At 40.9% G+C, this 24538-nt stretch overlaps 1 protein-coding gene across 9 annotated transcripts; it reads left to right on the top strand.

The window, feature by feature from the left end:
• Window positions 1-531: 531 nt before the first annotated feature.
• LOC310914383 (uncharacterized protein F13E9.13, mitochondrial-like) lies at window positions 532-22829 on the top strand. Of its 9 annotated transcripts, none has more exons than XR_014591021.1 (7): window positions 915-1989; window positions 8771-8951; window positions 13663-13813; window positions 15615-15742; window positions 19225-19337; window positions 20519-20718; window positions 20920-21032. XR_014591021.1 is itself a non-coding variant. In XM_083870488.1 (7 exons), the coding sequence occupies exons 4-7, from the start codon at window positions 8780-8782 to the stop codon at window positions 21108-21110; spliced, it is 642 nt and encodes a 213-aa protein (XP_083726614.1). In that variant the 5' UTR covers window positions 2583-3587; window positions 5072-5186; window positions 6908-7025; window positions 8771-8779; the 3' UTR covers window positions 21111-22829. The 9 variants fall into 9 exon arrangements, 7 of the variants coding, with proteins under 7 accessions (XP_083726611.1, XP_083726610.1, XP_083726615.1 ...); XM_083870488.1 differs by lacking the exons at window positions 915-1989; window positions 19225-19337; window positions 20519-20718 and adding exons at window positions 2583-3587; window positions 5072-5186; window positions 6908-7025 and having other exon boundaries at window positions 20920-22829; XM_083870485.1 differs by lacking the exons at window positions 19225-19337; window positions 20519-20718 and adding an exon at window positions 532-813 and having other exon boundaries at window positions 1907-1989; window positions 20920-22829.
• The last annotated feature ends 1709 nt before the right edge of the window (window positions 22830-24538 follow it).

Genomic DNA, 24538 nt, shown 5'->3' with positions numbered 1-24538 from the left:
CCGCCCGCCCGCGCTGCCGCTCACTCACCGCCGCGCCAGCCCTCGCCGGCCGGGAGCGGGTGGTCGGCGGGTGCCGGGCCGGTGGGGCAGGGCGGGACGCGGGCGGGTTCCGCCGGGCGCCGGCTGCCTCACGGCGCGGCCGCTCCCGTCCCTGCGCGCGGCGCGGGCCGCGCCCGGCGGGACATTTAAACGCGCGGCGGCGGCGCGGGGCCGCCTCCCCACCGCGCACGTGGCCCCCGCGCGGGCCGGGGCGGGGCCGGCGGGGCGCGGGAGCAGCGCGGAGTCCCGCGCGCGGCGGGGGGGCGGGGCCGGGGGCGGGGGCTGCTGGATCCCGCGCGGAACCAGGCAGGAGGGGCGGGGCCAGGGGCGGGGCCTGAGAGATCCCGCGCGGAACAAGGCCGGGGAGGCGGGGCTAGGGGCGGAGTCTGAGGGATCCCGCGCGGAATGAGGCCGGAGGGGCGGGCCAGGGGCGGGGCCTGAGGGATCCCGCGCGGAGCGGGGCTGGAGGGGCGGGGCCGGGGGCGGGGCTCGAGCGCGGAAGCGGCGGGAGCGGCTGTGGCACGTGGGACCGCGCCGGGGTGAGCCGGGCCGGGCCGAACCGAACCGAACCGAACCGAAACCAGCTGAGGATCCTCTCCCCGATTCGGTCCCGGCCCTGTCCTCCGGCCCGGTCCCTGTCCCGGTCACAGCGGGGGGCGCCCGGCCCGGCTCCGCTCTGCCCTCCTTCCCTCCCGCAGGCCATGCAGCGGCCCGGGCTGTTCGGGCGGGTCAGGGCGGCGGTGGTCGGGATGGTGCACGTGGGAGCGCTGCCAGGTAAGCCGCGGGTGGGCGGCACGGCCGGCGGGACCCAGGCCAGCACCGGGAGCGGGTCTGGGTCGCCGGGGTCAGCCCTTAGCCCGGCTCGGTCCCCCTTGAAGGCTCCACTTCCCTTCACTGCAACCGCGGGCCCCTCATGAAGCGCCGGAAGTTTGGGCGCTCTCCGTTTGAGAGGTAAAAAAGGCGGGAAACAATTCCGTAAAGGAACCTGGGATGAAAGCACAAGGGCTTTGGTTTGGTGAACTTTAGAGAGTTGCACAGGTGTGCGTTGGGATAGGATGGAGGTTGAATAGAGCACTCTCTCATGCCCTCAGGGGCACTGGGAAGCTCAAACAGGCAGGATGTTCCAGCCTGGCCTCCTCGTCCACCTTCCCAGGGGCTCAGGGCGGGCAGAGCTGATTAGGACATCCCACCTCGCCCCTGACAGGCTGATGCCAGAGCTCAGGGTGCCCCACGGTTTCCCAGAAGCAGCTCCCAGGCACCTCACCTGTGCCATGAAATCAGGGCAGACACAGAGCTCAGCACAGTCCCCATTTCAGACTCCCACTGCCTGACCTTAGGAGCCCAAATATCAGAAGACACTTTGGTCCTAAAGGAAATTCACTAAACTCCAACAAAATCTGTATGTGTGTTTTTCTGCCACGAAGATCAGATACAACCAACCTTGCAGATTAAGGACAGCTTTAACTGGGTTTAAACCCTCTGTTGTTTAGTATAGGTGTTCTGTGCTGACCTAGAGGTCAGTCTTGCCATAGGTTTTGTTGTCTGGAGCATCACTAATGCAGGGTAAATTATAACTGCATGAACAGCAAGCTAAGAGCAGACCTGGTGCAGCAGTGGATTAGAGCAGACATTCCTCATTTTGTGCGCTAGATTTAGAAGCTGAATGGTTACAGCAGCTCTGCCAAGTTCAGGTAATGGAAGAGATGTCCCTAAGGCATGTCACTAGGAGATAGGGCAGCCTTTGAGCAAGTTTGCCCTATATGTCCCTGTTTCAGTGTGCAATCCCCATGGGTGTCCTGCCCAAAGCTGTTACTGTCCATGGGTTTAGTTTGTGCCTGCCCTGGGGTAAGCAGCATTATTCTTGCAGGGACACCAAGAAGTTCTCTTCCGTTGACCCAGATCATTGATCAAGCTTGTCAAGAGGCAGAAGCTTACAAGGATGCTGGAGTTGTAAGTTTTGGGTTTTTTCTTTCCATGATGGCCATTACACAAAACCACTTCTGGAAAGCCAGAATTTTAAATTGAGCCTACAGTTCATCAAAAGCATCTTGAAGCTCATAGATTAAGGAGTTGTTCAAATCCATGTATTTTATTTCAACATAGAAAGCAGGCCTAGATTACAAAAAAAACCCTAAGATAAGGATCACCTGCACCCTAGACAAATGAAAAAGGGTAGATTCAAATTGTACAATTCAGGGTGTTTGAGTTGGATGAATCAAGTCAATTTAAGGAGTTTTAAAAAAACCCATGGCCTGATACATGGGCTGTTGCTGGCATTCAAGGTCTCTGGCTGTAGAATGCTTCATCAATCCAGTCTGACAAGCAACTGTATTTTTAGCTCTGTACAAGCCTCTGGTTTCCTGAGGTCATGGAGGAATGCCATGTGCACAGCTGATACACTGCATGCCTACCTCAGGAACCTGGAGGGTGCAGGATCAGCCCACAGCTGTGTTTGTAACAAAACAGCACAGATAAGTCAGGATCTGGAAAAAAAAAAAAAAAAAAAAAAAAAAAAAAAAAAAAAAAAAAAAAAAAAGGCTCAGGCCCTTTTCTGGCCTCTCTAAGCCTCTCTCCAGGCCCCTGGCAGCAAAAGTCCCTGCTTTGCACGTCCAGAAGAGCAGGCCCAAAAGGCCAGTCTCAGCCAGAGGCAAGAAGAGACTGCTGTCAGAATTGCTGTTGCACCTAAAGTGGTGTGGTAATCTTCATAAGTCAGTAGATTTTAACAGGGTGTATGTCCTTTTGAAAGGTCAGGTATGTTTTAAACATTTCATTACACCTTGTCTTGGGGTGTTGATGTGCTTCTTCTTTGACCTGCCCACAGCATTATGAACATTTTCTGGTGCTGTACTGATGTCCAATGTCTAAAAATGTCTTCAGTGAACAAGGTGTCACTGTTCCAAGCTGCTGTTTTCAGAAAAACTTTATTAACAAGCTGGTTTAAACATTTTTCATCTATAAATTAGAATGATACTTTACAGACTGAACAAAGTTGAATACAAGAGCTTAGTTTAAAGAATAGAAGACCAAGGTCAAAATGCAAGGCAAATCATACAAAATGGGTTATGGGCAGAGCACTGGTAAGGCTAAATGAGGAAAGAATGCTGAAAATGCAATCATTGACAGGATAAACAGCACTGGGGTAAAATGATGCTAGCCTGGTGGGCTGCAGTACCTGTGATCCAGATGCTCACCCAGTTAGAATAGTCCCTGACTGCAAGTTGAACAGAACAAGGAAGTTTTCTTCCTTTTCATTCTTCCTGAAAGAACAGATGTGCAATAACTCTGTATTCTGTACTGTGCTTTTTTTATATTTCGTTGTTGCAGTATCACCATGAGGTATAATGTGATTTGATCTGTATCAGAAGGGTGGCAAACACTAATCTCTGCCTTCCTGTGCCAGAGGAAGTGCTTGCACAAGTAATCTATAACTCATAAAGTCACTGCTCCACACTGCAATGCCTGTTTGCCCATTTCCTTACATAATAGTTACACATTGAAACCTTCAGCAGCAGGGGGAAGACACCAGATATTCCTGAAGGTGAAGGAAGGTATGGAAGCAGTTATTTCCACTTCTGGCATGCACAAAGCAGGAGCAGCTTTGAGATAAACTGTAAAATCAGTACTAACACAAAGTTTTAATTTGGCTTTTATACTTTGTTTTTTCAACAATTCTACTGGATTCTGCAGTTCCAGCTCTAACTGTTTTACCTTTTCTGCAAGTGCATTGCAGTCTCTGAGCTTGAATATATCTTTAAACCTACCTGTCAGGTAGACACATAAGGTGAATGTAGTCATTTCTCTACACATTTGGAGAAATTCAGGGCTTACAGTTAGAATTAACCCATTTTCCTATAGAAATCACAGTAACATCAACATACTTCCACACCAGTCTTCATTCTAAAAGTCTGTACAGTGTTAGAGAACAGAACAGTGTTTGAGCAATATAATAAATCCTTTATTAAGGAGGTAATTCTCAGAGTTAATCAGGAGAGTCTCCATAAATATCAATAGCATTGCTTAACACTTTCTGCAATTCAATTCTTTAGGTTTTTGGGCTTTAAGAGAAATGCAGGTTTTCATGATAGATTCTTTGGGAGCTTCCCAGCCTTTACACAGAGATCACCACTGCCAAACTATTCTGGAATGGGAATATATTTGTGTTTCTTGTTCAGTATTCAAAGGAACTGTTAAGCTGTCAGCTATTTCTTGTGGAAGAAGAGCTAGAAAAAAGGGTTTTTTCCCATGGTTATTTGTACTGACAGTGTTCCCAAATGCTGCCCGCAGCATCCCTTAAGAAAATACGTAACCATTTGCTGCTATTTAAATGTTTACATATTGTCTCAAATTGTTCAAATTGGTGTTAACATTTAAAAATAAAGTATATGGTCTTGCTCACTCCATCTGTGTTGCACTTGGAAGTAAATCCTGGTATATTCAGAGTAAGGTGACTTGTCTGGCACATTCGCAGCTTCACATAATAAATATGAAAGATTTGTGATATTAGAGCACAGTAATGAAAACAAGTGAGTGCTCAGTTAGGAAGCCATCTGTGCTCAAAATGTATATGCTTTGTACTTGTGTGTTGCTAAACAATGAAATTCCCTAGACAAGATTTTATAACCAGCAGGCTATGAGGCATTATAATCCCTTCAATTTGTACCTGCTTTTCTTTAAGAAAGAGGCAAAATATATATGTATGTTCAGGTTAACTTGTTTTCATTCCAGTCAGCCTGGCTGACATTTGTTTTGTGGCTAGAAAATAGAGCATAAGCTCCCACTTGACTGTTAGTTACTGTTCCTAGCTGTAGCTACTGGAGTAGCTGACATTAAAAAGTTACTAGTGTATGTTTTAGCTTGATTTTTTTTTAAATAAAAGAGTGTTAAGCCTATTACTCTTATAACTACAGTGATAACTGGAATTCACAACTCTTAGAATTTAATAACAGTGGAGACAGAATGTAGTAATATTTCTGCATAGAAACATGCAGGTAGCTTTCACTTGGATTACAGAGGTTAACATTTGAAATCTCAGCTGTATTACAGGAAAATAAAATAGCAGACTGCCCACAGCTACCTCCTATGGCACGTGCAGGAGAACATGAGATAGCAGCTTACTTCTGTTAAGGCAGTGATCTCCTGCTCTGGAGGTGAGTTTTTAAAGAAATTGCTAAGAGCTGTGGTTACAAACAGCAATTAAATGTTCTGCAAAGGTACCTGGTTTCCTTTGTAAGGGGCACATGAGGGGTGTGGGGGTAATTGCTGTCATTGTCTTAGCCCCCACCTGAGCCTGTATAATAATTGGGATGGTGCAAACCTCTTCCTTTTCTGGAGGAAGGAGTGGAGGTGATGAGCTTGGAGGGGTTTGTACTGGGGTGCACGTGTTTGCAGGTGAAGCCTTTCTCTGGGGAGAAACAGTGGGGTTAAAGCTGCCGTGGGAAAAAGTTACATTAGGTATATGCCGAGTTAAAACTTGTGCAATTGTTACATCACTTGTGGTTTATGGTGTTATTACTGTTTTGAGGCTTTTCTGCTGTAATATGTGTGCAGTTGAAGTGTTTTAAGAGGTTATTTCTGTGAGTGGAGCACAGCTAAGGCAATTATTTTTCATATAGTTAGAGAGCTATTTAAATGACCTGTTTTTCAGTAGCTAACTGTGATACAAAGGGCACTTCACATGTGTAGCACTTCAGAAGTCATTCAAAGTAAAAAGGAAATATATTGTTTGAAAATTACTTATAATAGGGCTATTGCATATAAGGAACACTTGAATTAACTTAATATTCAATGAAAAAGGAACACAGAAGGTACTTGCAAGAGTTTTATCTCATACTATCTACATAAATCCTGCTTTGGAGGATATAATGCAGAAGCTGTTTCCATAGGCTTCTAAACCATAAGCTTAAGTTACAAGAATTTTAATTTAGCATAACTGTTTTCTTTCCCCCATTTTAATTAGCTGTCTGATAGTACTGAAGTTTGTTTCATATACATATCAATTCAGTAAACACAAATCTGTGGTGTTATATTTTTATATAAAATATGAAAGAAAGCTTTGACTTAATGCATCTGTAATTCAGCTTTCTGTATTGCAGAACATATGTTGTTCTCTTTTTAATTAAACAAAGCATAATATGCAAGAGAACAGTCGAATGGTACCAAAAGAATAACACATTATTAAAGTTTTACCAAAAATATTCACTGTAACTGTGGACCTTGAGGCCATAGGAAGAGGCAGTTGCTGAAAAGCGAATATAGTAAATTTAAAGCAGGAGAGAGAACTGTTGCAGTCCTCCCATATGCCTGCATTTTGAGTTAGAATTCAATGAGACACTTTTTATGTGTAGTACTATGGCTAGGGGTTTTTATAATTTATTAAATGAATTAATTCATTAATGTAGCTAATGGAATAATTTGCTTTATGTAAATCCAGAACTGTCAAAGTCATAGCAAGTTGTGAAAAGCTCAGTCTAACTGTGGAATTTCTGTGGAATTCTGCCAGCCCATTCTCTTGCTTTTTTTTGGCTGCTAGTGTGGCCCTTCAGGAGCTGAGCATGCCCAAGTCCCATTCCCAGTTGCCTTTCTTCCTGTTAGGATTGATTCTTGACTGCCTGGAAGCCTGGGGATTCAGTTTTGCAGATCCTGGCTCCTGGTCCTTATGATAAGCTTGGAGTTTCCCTGACACCCAGATTTTAAGTCTGCCAAATAGAGCATTTTTGAGCCAAAGGCTTCCAGGCTTTTTGGCCTCAAGGAATTACCTGATTTTGATGGTTCATTGCATTTTTTTGAATTTGTTTTGTTAAAGTATTATAGTTCTACATTAGTCCTTTTGTGACATGCAACTACTGACCAACTTTGCATTCTTGCTTAGGCTGACTTAATACATTTATGTGTAGAGAGAACAAGAGGCTACAGGGTTTCTCTTTCTGTTGGTACCACAAAGGATTCAGTAGCTGTGCCTCACATACCAGACCATTTGGTCAGCTGAGGTTTGTTGGAACAGTCCTAACCTCGTTCCAGAAAAAAATACTAAAAATTGTGGGGTGTTTGTTTGTTTGTTTTTTGGTTTTTTTTGTGGTTTTCTTAGGACAGGCTATCGCCTTTGTCACGTGGCTGCCTCCCATCACAGGTACAGAAGTGTGGATGTTACATATTGAATTACACACACAAACAAAAGCACAGATGTTTTGGCTGGTTGCCCTACCTGGTGTTTCTTTGCCTAATTCAGGTTTTCTTGGGCTGGAATTATGTAATTAAATATGTTGGTGAATGGCACCACACAATGCAAGGGTCTGATGTGGAGTGTCATCATATTAGGTCACCTATTCCATCAGCAGGTTGTGTCCCTTTGCATTTTAGGTAGCATGTGTTTTGTGTATTTAAATACTCGGCTGTGAGAAATTTGGGAAAGGCAGCTGTGCCCTGGTGCATTGAATGTTTGCAGGTTGTGTGCTTAGAATGACTGTGTTGCTCCACTGGATTGTTTCCTGCTCACTTTTCCCCAGTCTCTGTGTTGGGTGTTCATTGAGGATGCCTGTGCCTTAGCCTGTAATTCAGCCATTAAATGATGACACTATTTCATATACTGTCTTATCTTTTACTGCCAGAAGGGCTTCCACAGTACAATAAAGATTGGAGAAGTGTTATATATAAAAGATTTTTAAAAAGAAACTTTTTTGTTTCCCGTTCCTGATCCTCTGTTATTAATAACGAAGCTTCAATGTTTAATCTCTAATTCTATTTCTTTCTCAAAAAATGTTCCTTCTATTTTTGTTCAGTTACAATATCTGTGAAAGGTAAAGTTCTCATTTTAAAGGATAAAGATGTGTGATAAAACTCCAGAGAGAGCAGAATTTATTTGCTGCATATACAGTTAGTCTATTAAACTTTTTGCATTTTTAGAATTAGGCTGGTGAGAAATATCTTTTTATCTTCTCACTGCTAATTCAAAGTACCAGGCATGGAATATGTTTCAAGGCTCTACTTTTACTCATTTTTAATCCTTGATAAAATTATATATTATCTACAGTTGTTGCAAACGTTTTAGTATAGCCTATGCAATGATTGGAAAAGTGCCAGCAGGTAATGTACAAATTGTATCAGCAGAGTATTTTATCATCACTCCATTCTTTGCTAAGAGTATGTCCATGTGGATGGAGAGGTATAATAGACAATAAATAGTAATATCTTCCTTCCAGTAATTCTGAATACAGAATGGGAGAAATATCAATAGTTCATATTATGGCATTTGGCACAATAATAGTCAAGCAAAAAGTTCCTTTATTTATCCAAAGTAACACTTATTTTCTGACATTAATTGAATTGAAAATTGCCCTGATTATCTCAGAGTCCTCTGTTATCCAAACATACTCAATATCCTGAATTCCCCTTGGATAATTGAAGTTTGACTTAACACTATTTTTAATGAGTTATAAGATTTAACTCATTTGCCTATAGTTCACTTTTTAGGATGGATCAAAGGAACCCAAATTGATGAATGTATAATTAAAATCACATTCATTTCTCTTCACGATTTCACTGCAAACACCACGCTGTTGATGAAAGCACTTTCTTAAGTGGTTGTGCGCACCAAATGCATCAGCACAACTTGCTGTAGATAATCCTTCCTTTGAAGGAAAACCTTCACATTTGTGTGTCTTAATACACAATATATCATGTTAAACTAGCCACGTTTGCAGGGTGCAGTGATGTTTTTGTGTAATTCTTTCCCCAGGATGGTTTGATGGTGGAGAACATGCACGACGTGCCCTACACGGTGCGCCCGGGCCCGGAGGTCACCGCAGCCATGGCAGTGCTCAGTGCTGCCCTGAGACAGAGCTGTCCCCAGGTCCCTCTGGGTGTCCAGGTGCTCTGTGCTGCCAACCAGCAGGCCATAGCCATTGCTCTGGCTGCAGGTAAAGGAGAGGGCTCATCAGTTATTCCTGCTCTTGCTGTGGCATTTGCTATCCACAAACTGCACCCTGTGCAGTGATACCATGATACCTTGTGCATAGATACCATGGAAATCTCACTATACCCTGAAAAAGAAGCAATTAGATTCTGAGAAAGATGCCTGCTTGATTAGAATGGATGGTCCTCATGCACTGCTTCAGTTGGAGGCTGCTAAAAATCCCAGTGCTGCCACCACAGCTTTCTAGGTGAAACCTGTCTAAATTAGTTTAAATCTGCTCACGTCTGAAAGCTGCCTTTGTTGTAACTCTTGTTTACTTCAGTTATATTATATGTGAGGATCAATTTAACCCATGGTGGTTAAGCATCCTGATTCAACATCTATTATATGATGCATAGATTCTATTATATTCAGCATATATTATATCCATTTATATAATGTTGCTGCTATTGTCATCCATTAAAACTAAGTTTTCGTTGTCTTTTTTAATGAATGAGTAGAATGAAGCATTTTATATAATGACAAAAATTGAGTGTACAGATAGCCAAAGTACTTGAAATTAAACTGCATTTGGGGGAATTAAATATAAATTAATCTAGCTTTATTGCATGAATCCTAGACTTGCTAAGCTTCCTGCTCCTACTGGTTGCTGAAGCAATTTTAGTTTTTCATATGTAACCCTCCATGATGTAAAGATGAAGACTGGCTTAATATGCAAAGCCTATACTTCCCAAATTTGTAAATTGAGGGTTAATGCATGTTTTTGCCAAATTGACTGTTATTATGGTAAGGCTGCACATTTTTGCATGTACAAATTTTATAGAACCAGGCAGAAAATGCTGGTGTTAACTGGAAGCCATACTTCAGGTACGATCATGCAGGTTAACCCATCTGCAGTGGCAGTTTTAATTATGCTGAATATGTTCTGAAAACTTTAAATTCTTAACAGATATGTTTTCAATTGAGATGTGTTTTGTGAGCTTTAAAATCAGACATTACCATTTTCAAAGTATCTAGCCACTTGACAAAATGAGAGAACCTAATTTTTATTGCTGCATCAGAACCTATATGAAAACCTTAAATAAAAATGATAACTGAATCAGCTTTAGTTTTCAGAGGTTGCTGCATGTGGGCCACTTGAGGTGCATAGGTATTTGGAAAATAGCACATATCCTATTTTTAAAAGCAATCCTTTGAGGAGCAAAAATCATCACTAAATAAGGGATATAGTCTGGAAACAATGTATTTCTCTTCTTTGCAATTATTAATGAAGGGGGGAATTCCTGGAGGGCTTGGGCTTTGCTCAGCTCTGCTACTGTTCTGCACTATTTCCTCTGTAACTGTGGAACACCAACCAGGAAGGGGCTGTGTTTAATGCATTTCATTGCACTTCTCTAAAAATGATTGTCTCAAGTTCACTGAACAGGGAAGCAAAAAGAAAATCACTTTAAGCAAAACCCAAAGTAGTAAAGTGGGTACTACTTTGTAGGTAGCAAATCTTTAAATAGTTTTTCTGTAGCAACTTAGTAGTGACTTTAATGTCAATACAGTTTTGACAGGTGGCTATTAACAAAGAAAATCCTGTCTGCTCTCACTATAAAAATAACTTGCTGAAGGTGTTTCAGCTAAAAAACATATGTAGCATCTTCTGCCTGCTATACAATCATTTCATTTTCCCTGTGGAAATCACTGTCTTTGGTATGAATAACTGTTCTTAAGAGAACCACACAGGGAATTTATAACTGGTCTCTAGGAGAAGGTTATTTTGCAAAGGGTGAGGGGAAATCCACAGGTCTGCAGTGTGAATGGGAGCTCAACTAGCTTGAGCGAGGACTGTAGGGTTCTGTGCCTGGGTGAGCCTAAGTCACTCGTTGTGAATCAGGGCTCCATTTTTAAATTTATCTTACCTTATAAATTTAGGAGAAAATGGTTCAGTTGGAAGGGACTTGAAACAATCATCTAGTCCAACTCCCATCTCTACCTGAAGCTGCCCTTTTTCCTTTAAGAATCAAGTTACTGAAATTCCAGTTCTGAATCAGTCTTCATCACTGATGATGACACAGTTGATAGGTAATAAATGAGGCTTCATGTCAGGAGCTATCCCAGATCTCTCCATGTCTTTTGTAAACACAGCTTTGCTGTCTGAGCCCATTCCCTTCCCTCCTGCAACAGCAGAGTGGGAATTCACTTGCTATCATCCACAATACTGTTCAGGGTAAGACACAATTAGGCAGAGTTGTACACTATGGTTTTTGCTGTCCTTTTTAACTGCCACCATATTAATGCAGTGTGAGGGGAGGCAGCCCAGCTGAGAACTGCAGCAGGGAGCACCCACAGGTAGAAGGCAGGGAGTGCTGCTGGAGACCCTGTGCCTGCAGCCCATGCTGAGCACAGGAGAAGCTGCTGCAAGAGTGTCCTGAGAAGTGTTTTTGCAGCACAGACACACTGTGCCTCCAGTGCTTACAGCAGACAAAATCAGTGCTCCTCTAAGTGTTCTCTTTATTAGTTTTCATATTCCTTTTTCTTGTTCTCCAGTGAAACTACAAAATGTGTTGTTCCCACATAAGTCAGAAATGGGACTGCCTATTAACTATTCAATGGCTATTACTTTTCAACTTGCCAAATGTGAAAGTAAGCAGTAGTATCATTCTCACAATTTTATGAGCATAAAAATGAATTCATTAGCAGAATCTGATTATGGCTTCATAAAACAGAAGGGTAATGATATTGTGCCTGCACCTATTACACTTGGTTAAAAATTGTATTTTCATGGCCTCCAAAAACCCAGATTGTGAGTGCAGCCTTGTTAAACTAAGTACAATCCAATGTTTAGCAGAAAGTTTTATATTACTGCACCAAGGAAACACAAACCAAGCATCAACAAACAATGTATAAGCAGTAACTTCAATAAATGAAATTACTCAGTGAATAGGCCCTGTCCTGAGTTTTATCTTGATTGCTGTGAAAGTGTCTCATGTCTCTAGGCTCATTCATAGTCTTATGATTAGTGAAATAATTATTCTTATATAACTCTGAATTGTACTGTCAGCTTGGGTGATGTAATTAGAAGCTATAGCTTTTGTTCCTAGATGTAGAAATCTCAGCTATTTGCACTGTGTTTCTCACCCAGTGTCTACAAGCACTTGCAGTGGTACTTGTGGCACACTCTTGCCTTTGGATGCTGAGAATACCCCATGCTTTGCACCCGCTAATCTCAAGGCACAGGACAGCTTGCATTTGATTTGGCATCCATCTGTGATGTTTCCTGTTAGCTGGAGTCTGTGTTGCTAAGCAATGCAGGCTCTTCTGTGTCAGGCGTAAGCTTCTGTTTCTGCAACTTCAGGGCTTTTGGAATGAAACTGAAATTTTAGAATAAACAGACACCTTGTCATTTGGTAAATAAATTTTCAAGATCATCTATGTTTATGGTTGGAATGTGCTAAGGTAATGCCTCTGTTGCTAATCAGTTCTCTGGCGGGTAAGATTGCATTCTTGATGACTACTTCCACATGCATTGCTTTCCTTTGGATGATGTCAGCTCTAATTAAATGTGCATCTGACTCCAAAGCTGGAGCAGTAGCAGAGCTTCAGAAGGGCTTGGAAGAGACCTCCAAAGCAAACTGGAAGAACAGCAAAACTGTACAAGTTGAGTGCAGAGCTTTTATGCAGATATGTAAGAGAGGCAGGTTTTAAGTGACAGGCTATAAAAGGAAAGAGAGAAGTGAGGTGTGCAATAAGGGAGTCAGAATTAAATCTTGTGCCTCACAGCTTGCTCTGTGGTTCAAGGCTTCAGTCCTACAACAGAGATGTTTCAAAGCTGTGGAGAGGTGCCCTGAATGTCAGTGTTTGCCCCATGTGAAGTAATTAAAGTTCATAATCTTCCTCTTCAGTATCCATCCCACAAAACCTTCCTAGTGACAAAACTTAATGAATATGGTGGAACCTATGTTACTAAAGCATGGCAGGATTGATGGCTGGAGTAGACTGGGAAATGTTTGACTCTTCCTAAGCCTTTGGCACAGATCTAGAAGCAATTTGTTGATGTGGTGTTGTGTAGGAAACATGCTACATTCAGATGGAGTCACATGGGTTGCGTATAACATGTATCAGGCTGTGTTTTCTTGCCTAATTTCTTAAAGAAAGATGACAGTGCTATTCCTCTGTGTACATAGCCTTGATGCTTTTGACTTGATGGCCAACTTCAGGCATATTTAAAAGGCGAATAGATGTCAGAAAAGCAATAATACAATGAAGGTTTCTGGAAAGAGGGAATTGATGCAAGTTAATGACACTTTTTGGAGAGAAAACATGCCATTAGAATAATGGAGCTGTGTTTTGACCCATCTACTCCTCTGTCTGGCACATCAAGTGTCGGGAGACAGGACAGTGTGTGCAACTGCCTGTTCTGAGCCACACAGGAACAAACTGAGGGGCTGAGGGAGAGAAGGGGACCAGGGGCTGGGGGAAGCCTGGTGGGGTCAGTGGGAGAGATGGGAGCTGAAAGCTGTGAGATGGGAAGAAGTCAGAGAACATAGAGGCAAAAATAAAGAATGGAAAATATGTGGAAAAGTGATGTTGGTTAGCCCTAGAGCACATGAAACAATTTCTGTTGGGATCAAATAGGAAGGGCAGTTAGGTGGATTTTCATTTGGTTTTAATGTTTTTCTTTTCCAGTTCTCAGTTTTAGCTAAAGTGTTGCTTTTGTCTCTTTTCAGGTCTTGATTTTATCCGGGCTGAAGGGTTTGTGTTTTCTCATGTGGCTGATGAAGGGATTATAAATGCCTGTGCAGGCGACCTGCTACGATACAGGAAACACATTGGGGCAGAAAACATTCAGATTTTTGCTGATATTAAAAAGAAACATAGGTAAATACAAGCAAAATTATATGTAAATATGAATGCAATCATGATCTTATATTTTTCTTCATTTTCTGACTTTTTTTAATGTCAATTTTCTTCCAGAAAAGTTAATCATATAGGGAAAAGTTTATTATTTAAGCACGGACTTGCAGTGCTATAAGGGGATATATTTTAAAATAAATTTGCAACTGCAAGTTGCTTTATCTGTGGAGTTTCTAATTGTTTAACCTTCAGATTTTTAGTATGCCAGCTATGAAAGCCTTGCATCTGGTGTTGAGACTTTGTATTCATGTGTATATATCTATTATGTTTAAAGAAGTTTTGTTTCTGAAAGTTAGGTATCCAAGGTTATTTTTTAGTTATGAAGGCAGTTGCCATATAAAAGCATCCAAGTGATAATATTTTGGCATTTTAAAAAGCTCTTCTCTTTCTTCTCCTTCCTGCCAATAATACTGACTCCTGCTACTTAAATCAGTGCTGTCTATGTAAGGGTTATGTTCTGTGATTATCAAACAGAAGGAACTTATGACAGATAAATCTAGTTTCTTTTCTGCTTATACTTTATCTTACCTGTCACATGGTACTTTCAGCTATTTAGGTGTCACTCTTTGGATTTGTTTTTTTTTTTTCTCCAGACAAACTGCTCAAGTGCTATGTATTATACATGCTAAATAACCTAATTAAAATGTTTGTGTGTAGTATGTGAGCAATCATGAGAATAATCAAGTTTGGAAGATCTTAAATATGTAATAAGCAGGTCATAAATTTCAAAAGAGAAAGGAAACAATGCAGTGTGGTGGTCAGATGAAGCTTTTTAGGTCCTTTCAGAGCAGTTTCTTTCTGATGATTTTTTAATGTATATATATGCATATAAATATGCATATATATAAAAATGCAAATACATTGCATTAGACTTTCTGTAAATGAAATTTCATCATGTCATTTTTATTCTTACTCTCTTGACAATTGATGAATTGCTATTTGGATTATACTTCCCATTTTTCAAAGAGTTGGCCTTTAAGAGAGGCAAAGAAGTTTTTGTTTCAGGCAGAGACATAAGCTCAGAAGGAATTTGTTGAAGGACTTGTTGGTTGAGCTTTTTAATGTAGAAAAATGCAGCTGCCACTGGAAGCTGCTATGCTCCTGTTCTTTAAATGAGGAGAAACTGTTCTTGTGCCATCACCACTCAGTAGTGCAACATGTTTGCCATAGCTGTTGTTTTCTATTTAAATACAGAAACAACAGTGTCGGATGTTCAACCAGCAATGGCTGGAATTCTTTCCAAGTTTGGGACCACATAAATTAATAGCTGCTATTGTGAAAGGTTTCAGACAAAGTGTGTCACCCATACATCAAAACCTGCTGTTGAACAGCTGGGATGCAGGTGTAATTGATGTTTGTAATTGCTGTGTAAGATGATTCCTGTGGTTATATCAGAGGTATTAACTATACTTTCTGTTAGTTGGACTTGTGGAGGTTCTCGGCAACGGGATCTGATTTATGAATGAGGGCACATCCACAACTCCCACTTGAAGTCAGAGAGCTCTGTGTGCTCAACACTTCTGAAATACAGGTGCTTGACACGTAAGCAGCTGTCTCAATTGACTCTTGGTGGCTCACACTTAGCACGCTCGTCTCTGGAGCCAGGAGACCCGGAGCAATAACCCATCACTTTGGGTACTCTGACGGAAAAAGTTTGTTTTTAACTCTTGCCAATGTACAGCTGCCCCTGGGCGTTCTGGCAGGGGGAGGGTGGTGAGGCAGGGCGTGGGTGGCACCGTGTGTGACAGGCTGTGTGTCCCTGCAGTGCCCACGCGCTGACGGCCGATGTCAGTGTGGCCGAGACCGCGGCCACTGCCCAGCTGTTCCTGGCCGACGGCGTGGTGCTGACCGGCACGGCCACCGGACACCCCGCTGACCCCGGGCAGCTGCGAGGTGAGAGCACCACACCCCGCCTGCTGCAGGGAGCGGGGAGGATGGGAGACAAGAGACTGCCACTGTGGGGTTTCATCTGATCAGAGTAAACGTATTTGAGGTGTAACTTAGATCCCAGCCTGGCTACAGGGAAGGGAAAAGGGTGAGACAAAGAAACTCTCACTGTGAGGTTTCATTAGATCAGAATGAACATATTTGAGGGGTTACTTAGATCCCAGGCTGGGCAGCAGGGACGGGGGAGTGATAAGACAAAAAACTCTCCCTGTGGGGTTTCATCTCAGTAGAATGAACATATTTGGGGTGTTACTTAGATCCCAGCCTGGCTACAGGGAAGGGGAAAGGATGGAAGACAAGAAACTGTCACTGTGGGGTTTCATCTGATCAGAATGAACATATTCAGGGGGTTACTCAGATCCCAGGCTGGGCAGCAGGGAAAGGGAATGATGAGACAAGAAACTCTGACTGTGGGATTTCATCTCATCAGAATGAGTATATTTGACGTGTCACTTAGATGGGCTGTGGTATATTTCTATGCAACACTTTGGCAGGGCAAAAATGACAGTTATTCCAAGCTTTTGTAACACCGAATGATCCTGAGGCTGAAAGAAAATACTGTTTCATTTGTAAAAAGCCCTAATATTTAAAAAAGCTACTTTATAACCCCCAAAAAAACAGTAATACTAAAACTAGCCGTATTTAACTAACTAGCTAGCCATAAATCTTTCCGCTGAAGAGTTTGGGTTTTTTATCTTTCACAGTGAAAATGAAATTCCTGCGAGAAAAAGGGCATTTTGGTGATGCAACATTCCAAACATTAATACCAGGGAAAATACTGCTTGGAAGATTTTCAAAAAGAATACAAGTTCTTTGGTAGACAGGAAGATATTAACATCAAAATAATTTTTAAATAGTGTGGACTTTTTGTCAAGAGAGACTCATTTGACTTATGAGTTCTGACCTTTGCAGAAGTGCTATGATTCTTGATATTTTTCTATTGGCATAAGTTTGGGCTGTGTTCCTGAAACAGTATTGCTCCCATGCTGAAATTAAAGTTCTATCGTGGGGACATTTAATTTTCATCACTAATCTCAATTTAGATCAATGGCTTGAATTTGAATGTCTCACTACATAAAATAGAATGTGCATTTTTTTAGGTTTTACTTTACCTGACACGCTGTAACTTGTCATGTTTTGAAGTTCCAGTGCACTGTATTGTATTCAACTTAAGTTAGCAGATCAGCATGAAAAACATACTTTATCTGCCAGAGACAACCTGGACCTCAGCATTTGTATTTGGTGTATTTTTGTATCTTTTGAAACAACATAAAATCATTCAGTGTTTTCAAGGCTTGGTGTGAACACTGAGCCTCTTGAATTAGTTGGGTCTTTTGGTACAGTAAATTAGAAATGATACATGGAACAGGTGATACTGGAAGCTATGCCTGCTTTTAGAGACTGCAAAATTTTGTTAATCTAGAGATCCATCCCTGTTTGTACCTAATGTCTCCACTGTTACTAATGCAGATTACATAACTTTAAAAAAATATTTGATACATCTTTGTGCAAAGTGCTAAGTTAAATTGTGCTTTCATGTATGCACATGCAACCTCCATTGATTTCCTGGATCAGAGAGCAAAACCTGACCTGTAGGCCCTGAGGCTTTTTTTGTCACAGGACCCAACCAGACAAGACTGTAGCTTTTGCTTTTCTTTCATGTGAACAAACTCATCTCTGTCAGTCTCTTTCTCTTTCTGGGTCCAAAGAACAAAATGAATCAGAGTTGGCAGCTGTAATGAAGTACACATTAATTCTGTGTTTGGATTTGTGTTATGAAAGCAAGAATGTGCAGTTCATGGGTTTATTGTACTTAGATCACAGCATTTTGGATGTTAGCAGGCCCTCTCATGAGAAAGATGTCTCAAAACAGTTAAGGGAAGAACTTAAAAATCAGCATTCCACAGTATAGGAAAATGACAAATTAGGCATATCTATGTCAGGAGGTTCTTGAAAGGGATCAGATCTACAATCTACAAAGTTGGTGTTGATGTGAGTGAGATTTTGCATTTCAGGAATTTATGCAGCGCTGTATTACGGTGATACAATTGGGCACCTTTCATCACACTGCAAAGCAGCTCTTGAAAGCAAAGCTGAGAGACAGATGAGATTTTTGTCATGTCTCTTTTTCAGCTTTGTTGTGCAGTAATATAGAAGTGGTTTTGCCTCTGTGTCTTTGTGTAGAATTGATTGATTTGTGATGGGCTGTGGGAAGTGTTTCCCTGTCAAGGCAGAGATCTGTGTTCAGTCAGGTTTTGTTTGCAGTTTGTGTTGCTGCCTTTTCTGGGCTGGCAGACTCTGCTCCAGGGCTGCCTGGGCACTCCAGGGCACCAGAGGTCGATGGAGTACAAGGTCTGAAAAATCAGGCTTCATGTCGTTAAGGAGCAAGAATTACAGCTGAACATTTTGAATTGCAGCTTATTAATAAACCATCTTTTCATCTAAGAGGTTATAGAAGTTCCAGCTTGCTGCCTTGTGGAATGTTCTGTGGTTGGATGTGTGAACTCCTCAGGTTTTTTCTTTGGCTGTAACTGCTGAAATACTTGCTTTGCATTCAGTTTGTATTTTGAGTGACCAAAGCTTTGCATAATGACTGCTGAATTATCTCTCTGAACAAAACAAAACGTCTCAGCTGAGTAACCTGTGGAAAACAAGTACATAGTGAAATCCAACAGCTGGCTGTGACTGTCACCTCCTTAATTGCTGTTCATAAAAGGGGCCTCAGGACTGACTCACCCTCTCATCTTTTGATGGCCAAAATAGAGGCTGCTTCCTGTGTGATACCTTCAGAGATAGAAAAAGTACTGATCACTCACATCTCCTGTTGAAGCCCTAAATTTAATGACAGAGAAAAAGTCCTTTGAATTAAAAACCTAAAATGTGTTAAGAGTGGAGCATTACCATAAACATAATGTTGTGTACGGTACAGTGATCACTGCAATGAGAAAGCTGTTAAAGAAGAGTAGTGGAGCAAGTTATTGGCAGAGTGGTGCTTATTTTTACACCACTCTTTGCCATTGTTTTCAGGCTAGGAGCACTTGTCCTTTATTTCACAAAACTTGTGCATACCATAGTTCAAATGCTTTCATTGTGCTTTGCAACCAAGCACGAGTTCATTGGGTTTTATTAAAGACCTATGTGCAGCTGTGCTGCCACAAGAAAGAGCACAGTGCCCTCTAGTTACAGTCCACTGGAACAGAGAAATCTGGGTAAACTTCTGTGTCTTCTTACTGTAACATCACAAAATTGTCTCCTTTTTCTCACTGTGTCAAAAAAAAAAAAAAAAAAAAAAAAAAAGTCAGAAAAAGAATGCCAGGAAAACTGTTGAGATTTGAAGCAGAGCTCTGTGTTTAGAGATATTTTGACAGTGACTGAACATTGCCACACAAAAGCGCATCTCACTGCTGTTGCTTTATTTTCTTTTACAGGTTAGAATCTGTATTAGCACAGCCAATAGACAAATCACCTTCTACTAATCAACTTTAGGCCCTGATGTGCTTGGAAAGGACTTAAAAGTAGCATCTGTAGCACACTTAATGAGGTAACACATCTCACTGCACACTGAGCACTCCCTTTGCCATTCTTCACATTGTCACTGTGAATAAACCTCCAGCCCAGGAGATGAGTGTGCACTCCGTGTGTCACACAGAGATCACAGCAGCCCTTGATACCTTCCCACCCTGGAAGGCTTTGGGTTATTCTGCAGTTTCAGATCAAGTCTTAAGTTTCACTGGGTTTTTCCCTTTGCCCAGCAGGGCTGAGCTGTTGTCTCAAACCCATATGAACATGCTCTGTTTAATTATTTGGCTCTTGGTTTTTCCTGCTGATGTGAAATAATTATGAAACAGCTCCCTGCTAATGTGCTTTACGCACTTGTAAGAACAAATATTGACTTGGAGCCTGGTTCTTCTGGGGATTCAGTCAAGTACTGTCACAAATCTGTGGTCAGATGCACCTTAATCATACACTGGCATTGATGTAAAGCAAACAGGATATTCCTAAGAGCATATAGATATTATACAAATAAAATTCTGGGTTTTTTAGAACAGGATATCAGTAATAATGCTTTAAGTAACTAGAAATTAATTATTTTGTTGCTGTAAGCAGAATGAGAATAAGAATAGCAAATATGCATAGAAATAACTAAAGTTTTAATCATATATGCATGATCCATCTGATTTGTTTTACATTTTCAGGGAGGGCTGTGTTGAATGGTTTTATTTTTATGTTAAAATCTCTTTAAGGAGTTATTGTACCTAGATGGAAAAATGGTAGAGCCTGTGACCTAAAAAGAGATTCAGGAGCATTTTAATTGATCCCCTTTCTTCAGTAAAGTAGAAGGTGATAAATAATTAGTCTTCCCTGAAGCATAATTAATAAGTTAGGCTTCTGATGAAACTTCATTTAAACAGTGTTTTGAAGCAGACTTTTATTTGTTGCATGTGTGCTTTCCCTAGTTACCTCAAGCTATAACTACCTTACCATCAGCTTATCACTAATTAAGCCAATTTATATGTTTTTAAAGGTCAGAAATAATGGCTCACAACATTCCTCTAAGGGATGAAGCATCCAGTCCTATGAGTCACTCTTTGGATGGTCAGTTTGACATAAAATGATGAGAAGGATGCATAAGTAATTCTTGAACTAGGCTTTTTCTCCTCCTCCCAAAGCTAGTACTGTGTTTTGAGCCTTGTTTTTGTCTGTTTCTCCTCTTGAAAACAGGTAAACGGTCAGATGATTCAGTAACACTGTATATAGGAAAAATAAGAGGCCATTTTATTTCATTGTCATTCCTCATACTGATAAAAGACCACTTTTCTTTCTGGAAAAACTAGCTGAGCTGTCAGTGGTGCCTGTATGATCCCCGCTCTCTTTCACACAAGCAAATATATGGAAGTATTCCAGACAATACAATGTAAAAAGTAAGATTTTTTTTTTTTCTGTTTAGAGCTAAAGGTGTTTTTTCTAGAGAACCTGTTTCATTTTGCAGAAGTAATAAATACCACAGTCACAAATTTCTCAATACTTTTATTTTTCTGTTGAAAACCTAGGCAAATTAGAGTCTTTATGGCGAGAGTTTCAAAGACAGAAATTAACCCTGATTTTGGTTTTCTTCTCTTCAGAGGTTAAGAATGCTGTGAAGATTCCTGTGCTGGTTGGGTCTGGAGTGACTCTGGAGAATGTGAGGAATTACCTGGATGCAGATGCTCTAATAATTGGTTCATATTTCAAGAAAGAAGGATATTGGGCAAATCCTGTTGATCCTGACCGAGTCAAGCAATTCATGGAACACATCAGTAAACTGAGGGAATGAGTTTGTCAGCAAACACTGTTTGTTTGTAGAAATGCAGTATGGTATGTCCTAGGAAATTAAAGCACAAATTTGTGGCCAAACAGCAAATAACACCAAATAAAAATGCACATCATCTCCATACCTAGCTGGGGAGCTTGGTGACATACTTCACAATAACCTGGTGCCCTGATGTTTGTTTCTAGGCAGCACACGGCTGTGGTGCTCAAAGCTGCCATCAGTGCAAAGCCAGCTCCGAAATCTTGTGTGAGATGTTCTCTCCTGTAAGTGAAAGGCTTATGGAGTTGAAGAATTTTTAAAAAATGTTCGTCACAGGTGAGCTGAGTTCTGTTTTGCCTTTAAGTGCAATAGGGTGCCCTAAGTTTACAGCTAAAGGTGTTGTAAATTGGGCAAGTTAATTAGCCTTTCAATTTCTCCATCTGTAAAATGATGATAATAGCACCTACATCACACAGAGGCCATAAGACATAATGAATGAACGAATGTACAGCACTTTCATCTCTCCAAATGAAGGGCTCTTTTAAAGTTCAAGATCATTATTTTTTCATTAGAATTATGCATTTATACAATTGCTACGTTTTTCTAATACTGCACAAAAATTTAAGATAATTGGGGTATTGATTTACTTACAATACTTATTAGAGAATAAATGTAAATATTTAATTACATTTTAAGTAGATTTGGAATGTAGTCAAAATGCTTTTGCAAAAACTGGAAATTTTAATAAAGGTTTATTATTTTTCACCAAGCACCTGCAGCTTTGTAACTCTTAGTGATGTAAAAAACTTTCTTGGAATACAAGATATAATTACAATAGAAACCTTTCTACCAAAGCCACAAGTAAACAGTAAAAAAATTTTTATTATTATTTTTCATGTAAAATGTAGAGGAAAAATATTACAGTCTCACTGGGTATGTTTATAAGAGATTCCCCTCGAATTTGATCCTTTACCTCTAAGGAATCTTAAAACAACCCAAGGAATACTTGTTATGTCATGGCTGCACAAAATGTGGACACATGTTTTCATTCCTTGGGACTGGGAGCTCAGTTTGTCCTCTGGGATTTCTCTTTTCCCTTGACATGTACACATCAGGCTTCTGCTGATGCCAGTGAAATTTAAATTGTGGGCTGCAAAGCGAGTGCACAACCATGGGGTTTGTGGCAGCTGGGAGAGCACCCATGCTTCTCTGAACAAGATACATCCTCCTTCCAAAGACAGAAAGATTTTCAAGATACTCAGTTTTGTTAACACAATAGTGATTCCAGAACATCACAGTATGACATTGTCTTCTCAGGTTTCTTTTTTCTGGACTGCTCTGTCCACATGACTTCCATCAAAAGCCACAACATCTCTTTGGTGTGTTGACCTGCTGGAAAAGAGGTTCTTTAGGCCCTGTGACAACTATGGCTTTTTCTCCCTTTTTCTTCTAAATGCACTGACACAGCTTCAGTGCACAGAAATCCTTCCAGATGACTGGTTGTTGTGGCTGGCACCACTTTGTGGCTGGCCTTACAGGAGTCAGGAGAATGATTCTAGTTGGAACCTAACCCAGCTTGTACCAGCCACACTCAGAGGGTGGGGAGGGGAGAATTGAGGTCATCTTACTCAGTCCTTGCATCTGCACCTCTCACTCCAGGCTGTTGGTGGAGGCAGTGCAGAATTTTTTAAGGATCATGAAGATGCTTTTTGAATTTGTATTCCACACAGCCACAGCATCTTTGCCAGGTAGTCTTACAATTCTTAGCCTGAGTAATGAATGTTATTTTATGTCATCTGTATTGTGAAAAACACCATATTAAATTAAAATAAAGGTAAATTCACTTAGATAGCAGTAATATCAGTCTATTTAAATCACTGCATATGTTTGATCTTTGTGCATTTAAGAGTGTTTTGTGTATGTTTCCATACAGCATTGCAGGGAAGACTTAGTGAAGGTTGTCCCAACAGGTATGCACTAAGACAATTGTTACCAGGTTTGGAAGTAATTTTCAGTAAATCTGTGAGCTTGAAAGGCTGACATGCAAGCAGTGAGCACTGGTGCTCTAATGCTACAGGAATAAAAATCTTTAGTCAGCTGAAAACTACAACAGATACACTGATAAGGATTGTTCAGTGGTGATAGTTGTTTTCAAAGAAAACAACTTGTCACGTTCAAAGTCACATTCACCACTATATGAGAAATTTGTGTTTGCCAATGTGTTTCTTGAATTGGTTTCTACTTACATCCTAAAAACTCAGCAGTGGCTGAAACTCACGAGGGTTTTCATCTGTGTAAAAGGAAGGGGTAAGTGAGAACTTCCTCAGTGCTGTATGCAAGGTCTAAAGGCAGTCCTGTTATACACAGTAGTTGTTTAAGACAGAGACCTCAATGAGTTGGTGTAATACTCATAATAATGCAGTGAATACTGTAGACAGCACTTTCCCTGCCAGGATTTCATGTAGCACACCACTGTGTAAGGAACACCAGCACTTGTGGAAGGAACAGGTCATAATTTGGGTCTGTATTGCTACATATAAAAGGTAAGTGAGGAATTTAGGGGAACAGAAGTAAAGGAAAGCTGATTTTCAAGCCTGAAAATGTGACTGATCACCAGCTCTGTATCATTCTTCGTGCCAAAAGTATTTGTCTAGCAGCATTAAGCATCTGCTTGCCTGTTTCACACAGATGCTGTAAGTAGAATTTGACCTTTTGTTCAGCAAGTGTTTGAATATTTAACGTGACGATATTAAGTTATCAGAAAGGCTGACTCTTTTGGGAAGACTGTTCAATTTTTATAGAGCCCAAGTTAAAAGTACTTTGGAGCATGAACAACTTCAGAGCAGAACAAAGCAGCCAGTGCTAATGTGTAGAAACTCCAGAAGTAAATAACAGCTGTTCAAGAAGACTTCTATTAAATATGTATTAATTAACTTGAAGTGCATCACTTAAATATGTGAAGAGATTATCTTGTGTTAATTTACATTAAAACACACAGCACTTGTTAGCCTCATTACACAACCCTAAGTATATCCTAAGCTATCACCTCATCTTACACTGAGCGTTTTGTTGGGTGTTGATTGCTTTCGATTTGCCCTTTTAAAATGTCAGATAGTGGCCTCCATTTCTTGTTGGATCTCTTCTTTCTCTCAGGTTTTGCTCTTGCATAGTTGCAGTTCTCGTGTTTGTTCTGTGCTGAGCAGAAAGAAAAATGACAATAGGTTGTGAAAATATAATAGCAATTGCCCACCTAAACTTCACAGGTGGGTCCTGCTGTTAACCTGTGAACCAGCAGAGAATGTAAGTCTCCATTTGTGTAGGAAAATTATTTTATATGAAGATTCAGTATCACCTTTAGACCAGGAAAGATACATAGTGAAATGGAGTCTCTTCAGTGAAATTATAGGTGAATAAAACACGATACTAATAATAGTGGTCTGAATCAATGTATC

The sequence above is a fragment of the Zosterops lateralis genome, assembly GCF_965231275.1.
Source record: "Zosterops lateralis genome assembly, chromosome: 12".
NCBI classification, from domain to species: Eukaryota; Metazoa; Chordata; class Aves; order Passeriformes; family Zosteropidae; genus Zosterops; species Zosterops lateralis.
The sequence above is the reverse complement of the archived record's forward strand: the minus strand, read 5'-3'. Positions and strand labels throughout refer to the sequence as shown.

What these genes read in the sequence shown, in the direction of transcription:
- LOC310914383 (XM_083870484.1), top strand. Translation starts at nt 1,756, where the DNA reads ATGTCACTAGGAGATAGGGCAGCCTTTGAGCAAGTTTGCCCTATATGT. An exon ending in GATATTAAAAAGAAACATAG is followed by an intron (nt 13,814 to 15,614) that starts GTAAATACAAGC and finishes GTGTCCCTGCAG; the next exon opens with TGCCCACGCGCTGACGGCCG. An exon ending in TGACCCCGGGCAGCTGCGAG is followed by an intron (nt 15,743 to 20,919) that starts GTGAGAGCACCA and finishes TCTTCTCTTCAG; the next exon opens with AGGTTAAGAATGCTGTGAAG.